General features: G+C 38.2%; 1 protein-coding gene across 4 annotated transcripts; it reads left to right on the forward strand.

Annotated features, from left to right (window-relative positions):
• The first annotated feature begins 355 nt into the window (after positions 1–355).
• ZNF200 (zinc finger protein 200) lies at positions 356–10,917 on the forward strand. 4 transcript variants are annotated; one of them, XM_016122286.2, is made up of 6 exons: positions 356–577; positions 808–957; positions 1,359–1,685; positions 2,271–2,362; positions 2,686–2,809; positions 8,664–10,917. In XM_016122286.2, the coding sequence occupies exons 3-6, from the start codon at positions 1,439–1,441 to the stop codon at positions 9,386–9,388; spliced, it is 1,188 nt and encodes a 395-aa protein (XP_015977772.1). In that variant the 5' UTR covers positions 356–577; positions 808–957; positions 1,359–1,438; the 3' UTR covers positions 9,389–10,917. The 4 variants fall into 4 exon arrangements, with proteins under 4 accessions (XP_015977772.1, XP_036081677.1, XP_036081678.1 ...); XM_036225784.1 differs by having other exon boundaries at positions 811–957; XM_036225785.1 differs by having other exon boundaries at positions 829–957.
• Positions 10,918–14,118: the final 3,201 nt, after the last annotated feature.

Raw genomic sequence — 14,118 nt, forward strand, 5'->3', positions numbered from 1 at the left:
ACCTTCCGGTCCCAGAGGCAACCGGCTTCCGGTCGAGCTCTGACCTGCCCCGCCCCAGCCGCCGCGCTGGGCGGCGTCCCATTGGATGTTTCGAGCCGAACTACGTTTCCCAGGAGCCTCTAGATGTAGCGCGTACCTGGAGTGTTACCAGCCTGTCATGGAAGGATGGAGCTAGCCTTTTGTTTTCCGTCTTCTCAGTAGAGGCACAGAGAAAATGACTGCCTCCAGCCTGGCCTTCCTCCTGGTGCTGAAAGCTCCGTCGGCTGGCCTACGGCTTCGCCTTTTCAAGGGCAGATTGCTGGCTCCGAGCGGGGAGACCAGGCTATCGCACCGGAAACCAGGAACCGGGCGTTACGTCACAGCTGCTGAGGTGCCTGGCCTCCCAGAAAGCACTGCGTCCCGGCTGTGCTCCCCAACTGACGGTGGCCCACACCAATAGTCGTCCGCGACCTGTGAGGACATTCGGAAGGGCGAGGGGAGAGTTCGGCTTCTTGCTCCTAGTTTCCTGGTGTGTTCCTGAGCTTAAATCTCTGGGCCGCCCTCATTGAGCGTCCAGGTGCAGCAGAGCCTCCAACAGGTAAGGTGTTCCGGGAGGGCGGGAACCCGGCTGAGATGGCCTCTGGGGCCCCTCTGGGGGTCGGAGCGTGGTCCTTTGATAGAGGAGCCTGGCGTGATGGGGAGCCGGGAGCGCGCCCCAGGCAATGCCCCTGCTGGGTTTTGCGGTAAGGTGGCCCTTGACCGATGGGAGAGTTTCTACTGTGTGCCAGGCCCGGTGGCCCGTATTGGGATGTCTCCTGTTGCCTTCAGCAGTGCTTTCTCAACGTTAAGGAGTCAACAGGCCACATGTGGACACCTCATGGGGGCTTGCGTTTGGTACTTGAGACATCAACTGCTCCCTTCCCCCGAATGGCATACGAGGAACCTTCGGTCAGATTCTGTGGCCAAGCTAACTGACTTGTAAGCATATGCCCTCGATATCGGGCCCCCGATTTTCTAGCTTCGAGCCCATTGCTCTTTCTATCGGCATGAGTTTGAAATTGAACAGCTCTTCCCAGTTGAGTTTGCGGTTTGTATTTCCTTGGAGGATGGCCCTTGGTCTTCTTCCGCTTGCCTTTACTTCCTTTCATTCAGCCCTTGAGGTTCGAACATCCTCTGGCTTTATTCTCAGGATCTTCCTTTCAGGCTTTGTTAAAAGTATCCCATTCAAGGACGTTGCGTTTCAGTTAAGAGTTCCCTACCCCAGCTTGTCTTCCTTTCTAACTTAGCTCTCATGTGGTCTCACTACTCAAGCCATATATTGGATTGTAAGCATGCCCTGCCCAATCTTGTGGGTAACCCATGATTTCTGTCATCTCCAGCTTTCCGACAGATTTCCTTTAGTAAGAGTTGGCTTTCGAAGCTCTGCAGAAACAAGTGTGGTGTGTGATTTCAAGATACTATGGCTGCAAAAGTGTTTCCTATGCCCCCGAAGCCAAAACAGTCCTTTATACTGAGAGTTCCTCCAAACTCCAAGCTGGGCCAAGACCTACTTCGAGATGCTACTGGTGGGCCCAAGACCATCCACCAGCTGGTTCTGGAGCACTTCCTCACCTTCTTGCCCAAGCCTGGCCTGGTCCAGCCCAGTGAGAAAGTTAAGGAGACCTTGGTTATCATGAAGGATGTGAGCTCAAACTTGCAGAACAAAGGTAAGAACAGTCTTCTGTTTCACTAGAAGAGAAGGGATGGTATTGGGGGGACTGAGTAAAATAGGCTTCTGTGCTAGTAGTGAATTCCAGTTAGGATGGTGAGTATTGAGAAAAGGAGTTGATTGTAATAAGTAAACATATTGGGACAAGGTGGTATCTTTTTTCAAGCTGGAGCTTGAGTGGTTTACTGGGAGTGTAAACAGTGTGTATCTTCTGTAGTATCAGTTTTCTACAAACATTCAGGTTGTGGGGTTAGGATAAATAGATGGATAGGATTCTTGAATTGATTTCAGTTTATGTAGAATTTTGGAAATTCTGTGCTTGTTGTGGGCACCTTAAACTTTACCTTCCCCCATTACTAGTAATGGGAATTTTAAAAGGTACTTAGAGGATTCATTCTTTTCATAATGAGACCCCATATAGGTTCAAGACCCTGTGATTTACAGCTTGACTTGGCTTATAGGAGCAGAAAAGGCCATGAGTTTCCTGCCAAAGCAGTGAGGACAGCCTGGCCTCAGGGTGTGGGTAGAGTCTCCATAGCAGAGTCACTGACTTTTCCATTAACTACAGCTTCTCTTTCTCCAGTGCAACGTCGTCCCTTAGTGAAGATTCTGACCAGAGAAAGAATCCAGCAGAAACAAGAGACAGTGTCTCTGTGCTTGAAAGCTGAGCCTGAGGTGGGTTTGGTTTTCCTATTCACCATTTGAGTATATCACCTTCTCTGTTCTTGCTGTCCTCCTTGTTCAACCAGTCTGTATAAAAACACATTCCTGGGAGTCAGCAAAGAGAGTAGACTTGTTCTTCACTGCCTCCTTTGATGTTTTTCTTCTGCTTTTCCTTTAGTTTCCCTTTGAGCTTGGTTTTCCTGTCTGGCTGCATCTGTGTGGGACTTACAGATCTCTTTCATTGTCCTTTCCCTAATCTTCGGGTCTCAGTCTTATCACCAGGGCTGTCAAGGAACCTCTGTTACTAAGAAGAAGGGTGCCTGTTGCTCTTTCAGGAGCTGGTGGTCTTTGAGGATTTAAATGTATTTCACTCCCAAGAAGAATGTGTGAGCCTGAATCCTACTCAACAGTCCACCTCAGAGAAGGAAGAAGAGAGTGTTGGGGAGATGATGTTACTGGGTAAGAAATCAAGTCCCTTCTATGTTCAGATTGAATGCTACAGGGAAAGCATGTTTTACTTCATCTCAGACTTTTTCAGGACACCATTCACACCACCTAAACGCATGTTCACACATATGTTTAATTTTTCCCATGCGGCAGAGCCTGCTCCATCTGCAGGTGCCCATTTTCCCTGTATCTTGGGGGTAGCAAGGGCTAAAGAGACTTATCTTGGTAAGCAAGAGCTACGGCTGGTATACTACCATCAAACATTCAGATAGAAAATGCAGGCATATTGTTTCTGTATCTGTTTTCCAGATCCAGAGCTATTTTCCCAACAGGTATATTTTAAATTAGTGTTTTCATTGGACTTGTAGCAAACTCTTTTAAGTCTTTTTATTTTCTTGATGTCCAAAACTTTGAGGCCTACTACTATAAGTGAAAATCTATTCCAATGTTAATGAAAATAATATCTAGTACTTATTAAGCATTTGTGTGCCATTATGAGCTAGACATTAGTCTTTGTACTTTAGTATTTTGCATGCATTTATTAGTACTGTGAAGTATAGGAGTTATTATGTTACAGATGATGGAATGAAGCAGAGAAAAGTTAAGACATTTGCTAAAGGTCACACAGCAATAAGTAGTGGAACAGGGATTTGGACTCTGGGAATCTAACATCAGAGCTTGCAGTCTTGGTCCTGAGCTATACTGCCTTCCTTGCTGAATTTTCATAACTTCGTCAATTAGTTTCCTATATAGTAAGTGAATGGGGCCTTCTTCATTTGTACTCATTTCCCAGTAATGGATAATAAGTATCCTCAGTGTTACATATGAACTTCTCCATAAGCTGCTTAGAGATGTTTCAGCTTTTCTCTAGAAGTACAATGTTACCCTAGAATCAGGAGCCCTCAAAATGCCACTTTTTTCCTCAGGAAGACTTGGGTTATGGAATTGATTAAAAAGATACATATGGAATTGATTAAAAAGATACATATTGTTCCATTCCTGCCCTCCAAGAGTTTACAGTTTGTTTTATAAGATGAGTTATTCATATAAAAAGATAAACAGTGTGAACCCATTATAATTATAAAGAAGTATGATGAGGTCGAGGCAGGTTTTGGACCCAGGAGCAGAGTTTAGAAGAAGATGGATTTTCTTTCCATAGCAGGAAATAAAATAAGATTATCTTCTGGGCACTTGGACATTGGGGATTGGAGGTCGGGTATAAGGATGTAGGGATTTGGGAGTCATCAACATATAGCCGATAGTTGAAATGATAACATTTGGTCAGTTTGCAAAAGGAAAAGTGTAAGGGAATAAGCTTTGTAGGGACAGGAATCAAAGAGCCCTTGAGAGAAGAGAACAGACTGTGTGTCCTCATGTAGTCAGGTGAACTACATGAAAATAATTGGAAATGTAGAACACTTAAACTGTCAGTGAATTAGTTCTTATGGTTATATCTACCCTGTACTGTGGTAAAAGAATATACCTTTACAAGATTGTTACATATTGACTACATATTCTGCAACAAAAAACCTCAATAAATTACAAAGAGTAAAAGTAACATAATAAGATCTATCACAATACAACTAGAAATTAATGAAATTGGGGGAGAAAAAGTTCCACCTAGAAATTTTAAAAACTATTAAGTAACCTTGGGTCAAAGGGGAAATACAGATTAAAATTACATAATTTATATAGAAAACACTATTATCTGAATCTATGGTATAACCTAAAGTGGTACTCAGAAGAAAATTCATGGGTGTAAAAACATGTATGTTAACTTAGAAAAATGTAAGTAAGCCTCTGGCTCAAAGTTAGGAAAACAAGATAAAGGGAAACAAAGTATTAATAAATGTTAAATTAGAAATTAACAAGTTAAAAAATGGAGGAACTAATAGAAAGATTTAAAAACAGATAAACCAGTTTCCACTAAGGAAATTGAAATTGTCAAAAACTAGCCCCCAACTCAAGAAAAACGACAAGCCTCAGTTTCACAGAAAATTTTTGTAAATTTTAAAAAACTAGACAATTCGAATATTATAAAAAATTCTAGAGCATAGAAAAAGAAAAATTCCAAATTCATTTTATGAAATTAGTGTAACAAGGATACCACAGCTTGATAAAAAACTGCCATGACCAAATAAAGTTTATTCCAGGAATGCAAAAATGATTTAATACTAGAAAGTCTATTAATATAATCCATCTTATAATAAAAAGGAGAAAAGTCCTATGATTATTTTCATAGTTATTGAAAAGGTATTTGACAAAATACAATCCCCTTTTTCATATGAACACTTAACAAAATAGTACTTACTAGATATTTCCTTAATGGGGTACTTAAATATCTTTTCAGCCAGCATCATCATCATGGGAAGTACTGGGAGGCATTCCCACTAAAATTAGGAATATAGCAATGAAGCCCACTATCAAACACTACTGCTGTATTTAATATTGTATTTCAGTATTATAGTGCAGTTAAATGAGAAAGAAATTAGATGTATAAGAAGGGATGAGAGAAAACTACATCTATTTACATATGATATAATTATGTAGCTGGAAAACCCTAGACAATGACTGAAAACTCATTACAAAAATAACAGCATTCGGTATAGCAATAGGATGCGAAATTATTACAGTACATGGAAATCATTAGCTTTCATATATGTAAACACAATATAAAATAGGAACAAAAAAGATTAAACACCTAGAAATAAACTTAAGAAATGTGCAAAAATTATGACGAAACCTTTAAAATATTTCTAAAGGACACAGTAGACTCGAATGAATGGAAAGAAGTACTGTGTTCTTGGCTAGGAGGATTTAACATAAAAAGATATGTTCTCCCCAAGTTGGTCCATGAATTCAATGTAATTCCTATAACAATGCCAATAGGACTTTTCCCCCTGGAACTAGACAATCTGATAAGAAATTCAAATGGAAAAATAAATGCAAGCAACCAGGAAAGTTGAAAATAAGAGCAGTGGGGCAGGAGGGGTTCTAGTTATATCAGGTGTTAAAGCATCCTCTAAGTCCAAAGCCTGTGTCATGAAAATAGTGTGATATTGGCATGTGAGTAAACAGACCAATGGGATGGAATAAGAAGTTCAGAAATAGCCTCAAATACACTGGGGATTTAGTTTGTGGTAAAGTTGGAATCTCCATTCAGCAAGGTAAGAAGGAACTTTTTGATAAAAGGTGTTAGAGCACAACTCAGTAGCCATTTGGTAAATCATACTTTACTTTGCACACCAAGAAAAACGAATAAGTCAGAAGTTTTAAATTTTTTAATACCAAAAAAGCAGAGTTAAATAATATAGGTGAATTTCTTTATAACCATAGGGTAGGAAGGCTTTTCTAATCAAAGCTCAAAAAGAAAAGCTCAATAAATTAAAGGCATTATAGTAAAAAAATTAAAACAAATATATACACAAATGCAATAAATTGGGGGAAGTAGTTATAATTCATATCATAGAAAAAGTTCCTAGAAATAGGGAAGAGAAAGTCCAACAGATTCACTTAGAAATACAAATTACCCTTAAACACATGAAAATATGTCCAGCCCTACTCATAATTAGGAATACAAATGAAACCCCTACCAAATTACCTTTTTTTTTTTTATCTGAGATTTACAGATCAGAAACATAACACATTGGTGGTAAGGTTGTTGGGAGCTATATTGCTAGTGGGCATGCAGAAGAGTACAGTCCCTACGTATGGGAATCTGTAAGTACCCATATTACAGATGCATTAGTCCTTTGATCCAGCAGTTCCGCTTCTGGGACTCAGACCTACAGATAATAGCAATACACATTGAAAATAATGTTCAGAAAAGGTTATTCACTGTGTATTGTTTGTAAAAACACAAGGTTGAAAACAACCCAGGTGTTTCTGCAGGGTTGAATATGGTATGTCCATACATCATACTGTGATAATCTCTATGCACTGGAATGTAATGATTGAAATTAAACAAGAAGCAGAAAAATATATAGTATGTATCTTATATAAGAAAGAAGGAGAAAAAAATATATTGCCTAAAGAAACAATGAAAGACTAAAAAGAAATTAATAAAACCTGTCTGGGGGATCTATAGAATGGATGGGATAGGGACTGGAGTGAGACTTCCTCATTGTATACCTTTTCACTTTTTTAATTTTAAAAATTAGTACATTAAAAGAATGTAAAATATTCATTGACACTTTCAGGAAAATAAAAAAAAAAAACATGAATTTCAATAAAATGTCCTCAAAACATATTTAGCCCTTTGGAAGCAAAAAGGGTTCAAAAGAATAAATATTGAAAAGTGAGGGAACCCTTTTTGTACTTAGTACAAACCCTGATCTGTACTTAGAAAATCTAAAGAGATCAACTAAAACATTAGTATATTTAATAGTTTTAAAGTAGGTAGATAAAAATAAATATGTAACTATTATAGCATTCTTAAGTGAAACAATGAAAGCTCTCATTCAGAATGGCTATAAAATAGAAGTAGAAATGTTTTATTGTTAAATATTAGACACCAGTTTAAATGGGAAAACTAAAACCATGTAAAGATCAGTGCCCACCAAATTTATACTGTAACATACAGTCAAGTTTTTTAAAAAGGTAGAAGTGGATATTCTGGCTGGCTTTACCAATATTAGACTTATAAACATGGCAAACTGTGATTTTAAACTCCAAATATATTAGAGTTAACTGTAAAAGTAAGTCATAAGAAAATGGCCAGAAAACAGAATAGAAATTGATCAGATTTTGAAAGACCGATATATTTTTTTTTCTGATTTTAAGTTGAACTATTATAGAGGAAGACTTGTTACCTAGTTTTTATAATGCTATTTACACAGAGTTTTTGGAAACATAATATAAATACAGAAAAGTAAAAATCATAAGTGTACAGCTCAGATTTTCACAAAATGTACGCATTTGTCTAAACACCACCCAAAATTGACTGTTCCTAGCACTTCAGAAATTTTGTGCCCCCTCCTAGTTAGTACTTTCCTTCCTCCCCCCAAAAGACCACTATTGACCTCTATCGTAGTTTTATCAGTTATAATAATCACTTTAATTCCCAAATAATAATCCGTTGTGTGACTATGCTGTGCCTTCGCTATTTTTCATCATTTTAATTGCTTAGTCTTTCACTATATAGGATATTATAATATTGTCTTATACTATGATTCTATAATATTTAATGTAATGAGAACCTGGAAGTAACTCATCTTACTATTCACTTACCAGTCTCCTAGGGATTATGAGTAGTACCCTTTAGTATTTATGTCCTTCATCTCCTGGTACTTAGCTCAGTACTCTACTCAGTGGTCCCCAACCTTTTTGGCACCAGGGACTGGTGCTTCTATGAGAGTCTAATGCCTGATGTTCTGAGCTGGAACAAAGGTGGTGATATAGCACTGGGGAGTGGCTGCAAATACAGATGAAGCTTCACTCACTCACTCATGGTTCACCTGCTGTGCAGCCTGGCTCCTAAGAGGCTACAGACCAGTACTGGTCTGTGTCCCAGGTACTGGGGACTCCTGTTCTACATAGACTATAAGGTCAGTGTGATCTTGTTGAATGAGTAGTTGGTGCCTCTTCAGAAAACAAACATACGAAGTCTTTCAGTATAGTCCCACTCATTTCATTTTTTTTTTTAAGTGAAAAGAAACTGTGTGCTTGCATCATGGGATATGGGGAGATTTATCAGTCATGTATTCTACCCTCAGTAAAAGTAGGAAAGGAATGTTGATGGCAATTATATGCCAGTCCTCAGATCTGTGACTTGCAAGGTTATTATTGCATGAGAAATCAGACTTGTTTTTTCCCTACCTGGTGTCATATCTCTCAAAAATTATTAAATTCTCTCTTTGTTTCAAAGTCAATGACAGTAATCCTGAGGATGAAGATAATAGAGAAAAGTCTTCAGAATGTGATGAAATGGATTGTTTCATAGTCTCCAAGCAACCTCCAGATTGTCATAAAGAAAAAAGACTGAATACATCCATTCCAAAGGAAAAGAAAATGAGAAATCTTTTAGTTACCATTGAAAATGATACTCCACTAGAGGAACTCTCAAAATATGTGGATATCAATGTTGTCGCACTTACCCGAAATCGGAGAACAAGAAGATGGTACAGTTGTCCACTGTGTGGGAAACAGTTTCATGAAAGTTCTTACCTTATTTCCCACCAGAGGACCCACACTGGAGAAAAACCCTATGACTGTAGTCACTGTGGGAAAAGCTTCAATCATAAAACAAACCTTAACAAACATGAGCGAATCCATACAGGAGAGAAACCTTATTCATGTTCTCAGTGTGGAAAAAATTTCCGTCAAAACTCTCATCGGAGTCGCCATGAAGGAATCCATATAAGGAAGAAGATATTCAAGTGTCCAGAATGTGGGAAAACCTTCCCAGAGAACAAAGAATTTGTGCTTCATCTGCAGAGTCATGTGGCTGAGAGGCCATATGGCTGCAAAAAATGTGGGAGAAGATTTGGTCGGTTGTCAAACTGTACCCGGCACGAGAAAACCCACTTGGCATGTAAAACCCGAAAGCAGAAATGGGATCGGGAAAGATCTGATGGTCCTGCCTCAACCTGAAATGTTTTATAAGGAATTCTGAATTCCCAGGCTGTCTGAAAAGATAGAGATATGTGAAAACCTCATAGTAGCCAAAATTGGATAAATACCCATCTTGGCTGAAACCTCAAATTGTAAAAAAATTCACAGGGAAGAAAACATCCTCAAGGGCTATACCTCAGTTAGTTAGCATCCAGGCTTTTTGGACTAAGGAGTTTTATTTTATGAACTTACAACAATGTATAGGTTATATATCCCTTTCCAGAGAAAGGATTTTAATATGAGTCTGGAGGCTGCTTACCTGCAAGGTGAACAGTGATTCTTGTGTACTGAAAGTATATCCATTCCCAGCTCCCCCACCACACATATGAATTCACACATGAGAAAAGAGGAATAATGCAAAGGTTTTCTGGACTAGTGTTCCCCTAAAAGAACCAAACTACTGATTTGTTAAGCCAACAGCTGTTATCAGTTCATATAACCCTTTAAGAACACCCTATTAAAACTTGAGTGTTGAGAGGGATTATTTACTTTGGAATATAGGAAAATATACAGCAATTGAATGTCGAAGGCTTACTCTGACATTTGTATGTGGTATAAACTAATGATCAATTTCAGTAACATTTGCAATTTACAGTGAAAAGTGACTTACAAAAATCCTTTTCACAACATAATTTTTAAATATCTGCTGTTCTTACTGTTTCTTGTCCAGCTAGTAATTACTCAACAGCCCACTCTTGCCTTTCCCATACCACAAAAGAAGTTTAGATTGCTCAGGCCCAGCCACCTGTCCCTACTACTGGAAAAGCTCTTCAGAATCTTATCCCTCTGCTAAGCCAAGAAGAAAACTTCCTAGGGAGGAAACCCCAAAATCCTGAAAAGGTGGAGGGAGATACTGGCTTGGATCCGTGGCTGCTCAGTAACTTAACCATATGCTTAATTCCCCTCTAAGCAGTTGTCAGATCTTTGGCAGTGAGTGGTCACTACCTCACAGAGTCTTTTTAGAAATCATGTCTCCTGTGGCTCGCTCACATTGCCCTTCAAGAAATAGGATTCCAGTATCTTCATTGTAGCAAATATTTGTTCTCTTTGGCCTCCCAATATCCAGGCTTCCCTGACTTGTCTGCCCAGAGGCAAGGCTAGCGGTGCCTTCATAGGACCAATCCTGTGATATGTGATTTTAAGGATTCTTGAGCAGTTTTGCTCTTTTTGGGTGTCCCAAATTTTTACATTGGTATTTAATTGGAATAGATTAATCCTATAAATTATGTGAGGAAATTAACTTTACAAATTTTGTTTCCCTTCTAGAAACGACTGTTCATTTATTGGAGTATTACTTAGTAAATATTTCTAATTTTCACATAAGTTCTACACAATTTTGTTACTGTAAATATATTTTTTCATTATATTTTTCTAGTTATTGTTCTTACATACAAAAATTATTTTTAATTATATACTTGTGAAACTAGCGACCTCACTGAATGTTCTTAATTTTCAATAATTTCTCAGTTCTGTTATAATTTGTGGTTAATTATACCATCTACAAAATAGTTTTCTGCGTGGTGCTCTCTTTTTTGTTATTTCTTAAACATATAGCTCTAAGCTTCATTATGGTACAAAACATTTTATGATACAGTGCAGTTCTGAATTCTGATTAAAAAAACAAAAACCAACACTAAAAGACCACAAAAAAAAAACCTGTCCTTTATAAATTTTGCATTTCAAGCCTACAATATTATGTAAAACCAGGGACAAAACTGGCTGCCAACATAATTCTTTTATTTGTCCAGAAGTCTGGGTAGGGTCCACCAAGTTATTGCACGGAGTACCAGCCTGCACACCTCCAAAACAAAAGCTGAGTGGCTGCCAGGCAGTGACCAAAGAAGCTGAGGTCCCCAGTGTGGCCCCAGTATGAGATGGTCTCCAAGTCATGTAGGTGGGTGATGTTCCCACAACCCAAATCTCCCCATACCTGAGAAGTGTTCTCCATGTCCCTGGCTTCTGTGTGGGGAAGGGCCCATGTAGTCAAATTCATGGGTGCCTACTGTTCCAAGAGGGTAGACCCTGGACAGGCCTGACTTCCCCGTGCCTGTCCCCATAAACCCAGGAGGGGCTGGAGGGACGTGCCCTTCACCCCTGCCCAGGAGCACAGGGCCAGGATACCCAGGGTCACCCACCCTCAAATGCAAGAGCACCAGAAAGCTGTTAAGACAATGTCTAAGTGTCCAATAAGGAATACAACAACAAATTAATGAAAAAAAGTAAGCATATCAATAAGTGGTTTTTCAGTAGAGCAACAAGGGCCAGTGGCTAGTTGGAAAATATGGAGGACCAAAGATCCAATTCCATTAGTAACTACAAATGGAAAGCATGCATCGCCTAAGAATGTACCTGGGATCCTGGGTTGTAAAGGGGAACAACACACCAATAAAAGGGGTTTTTTTTGGGGGGGGGGGGTGGAAATTCAGTAAAGGTGAAAAATATGTATGTAGCTACACGGTGTGACAAGTGCTAGGATGGTAAAAGATTCTAGGAGAGTATTACAGGTGGATTTTCCAGAGAGGACTCTGGGAAAGTGGCATTTAAACAACAGAAGGATGAGATGGGGGAGGATGGGGACAACAAAGGGATGTGGCTAAAAGAAATGAAAGAATGTTCAACCTTACTAGTAATCTAAGAATTATAAATTGAAAGAACATGATGTCATTTTAGGTGTGTTAAATAAGCAGGTTTTGTGTATGTGTGTGTGTGTGTGAATGATTGGCATGGCAAAAGAGGAATGATAGTGGCATCCATCCACTGTGACAAGAATGTTAAAAGATTATTATTCCTTGACTCAACAATTTTCTATGTATCAAGGGAAAATATCACATTATAATACTGAAAAATTAGAACCAACCTAAATTGTTGAACAAATACGGTGGAATATAAAGCTAATCCAACACTTCACCCAACAAACAGAGGAATACACATTCTTCTCAAGCTCACATGAGATATCTATCATTAAGACAGACCACACCTGGGCCGTGAAACATACTTTAGCGAATTTACGAGTAGAAATCAAAGTATGCTCTCATCACGATGAAATTAAAAACTAATAACAGAAAGCTGAAAAATCCCAAAATATTTGGAGATTTAACAACACACTTCTAAATAACATGGACCAAATAAGTCTCAAGAAATTTTAAAATATTTTGAACTAAATTAAAATGGAAGTACAACTATCAAAAGTTGTGAGATGCAGTGAAAGCAATGCTTAGAGGGCAATTTATAGCATTAGATGCATTTATTAGAAAAGAAGATCTAAAATCAATAGTATAAGTTTCTACTTTAAGATTTACAAAAGAAGGGGGAAATCCCAAGTAAACAAGATAAAAATTAAAATAGGAATCAATCAATGAAATTAAAAATGGAATCAATAGAGAAAATCAAAACGAAAAGCTGATTCTCTAAAAGGAGCAATATAATTGATAAACCTCTAGCTGGGCTAACCAACAAAAGAGAGAAGGCACAAATTACTACTATCAGAAATGAAAAATGGGCCATCACTATAAATCCTAAGGACATTATAAGGATAATAGAATATTATGAATAACTCTATGCCCATAAATTTTTTAAATGCCAGTTTATTTTTTTCATACTATATATAATTTTTTTAACACTTTATTTTTTTATTTTCTTCTTCCTCCCTCCCCACTCCCTTCTGGTAACCACTAGTCCATTGTTCATGTCCATGACTCTTCATTTGTTTGTCCTGTTCATTTGTTGCTTTTAGGTTTATAGCCCACATACATGATATCATGTGATTTTCATCCTTTTCTGTTTGGCTTATTTCACTTAGTATTGATTATGTCAGGGTCCATCCATGTTAATGCAAATGGCAATATTTCATTTCTTCTTATGCCTGAGTAATATTCCATTGTATATATGTACCACAACTTCTTTAGCTAGTCATCTATTGTAGGACACTTCAGTTGCTTCCATGTCCTGGCCACTGTGAATAATGCTTCTATGAACATTAGTGTGCAAATATCTTTTTGAATATGAGTTTTCAAGTCTTTGGGGTAAATACCCAGTAGAGGAATTGCTGGATCATATGGTAGGTCAACTCTTAGTTTTTGGAGGGACCTCCATACCGCTTTCCATAGTGGCCATACCAATTTGCAGTCCCACCAGCAGTATAGGAGGGTTCCTATTTCTCCACATCCTCTCCAACATTTGTTATTACTTATCCTGTTGATTATAGCCATTCTAACAGGTGTAAGATGGTACCTCATTGTGGTTTCGATTTGCATTTCTCTAATAGCTAGCAATGTTGAGCATCTTTTCATGTATTTTTATCCATTTGTATTTCCTCTAGGGAGAAGTGTCTGTTCAGGTCCTCTGCTCATTTTTTGATTGGATCGTTTTTTATTGTTGTTATTGAGTCGTATGAGTTCTTTGTATATTTTGGATATTGGGCTCTTATCGGAGGTGTTGCTAGCAAATATATTTTCCCAATCAGATGGTTGTCTCTTTAACTTGTTGGTGGTTTCTTTTGCTGAGCAGAAGAAGCTTTTTAGTTTGATGTAGTTCCATTCATTTATTTTTGATCTTCCCTTGCCTTTGAGGTCAAATTCATAAAATCCTCTTTAAGCCCAAGGTCCTTGAGTTTAGTTCCTATGTTTTCTTCTATTAATCCCATAAATTTAATAACGTAGATAAAGTGAACCAATTATATAGAGACACAATCAATGAAAACTCACACGTTG

Source organism: Rousettus aegyptiacus, unplaced genomic scaffold (assembly GCF_014176215.1).
Source record: "Rousettus aegyptiacus isolate mRouAeg1 unplaced genomic scaffold, mRouAeg1.p scaffold_m13_p_8, whole genome shotgun sequence".
Lineage (NCBI taxonomy): Eukaryota > Metazoa > Chordata > Mammalia > Chiroptera > Pteropodidae > Rousettus > Rousettus aegyptiacus.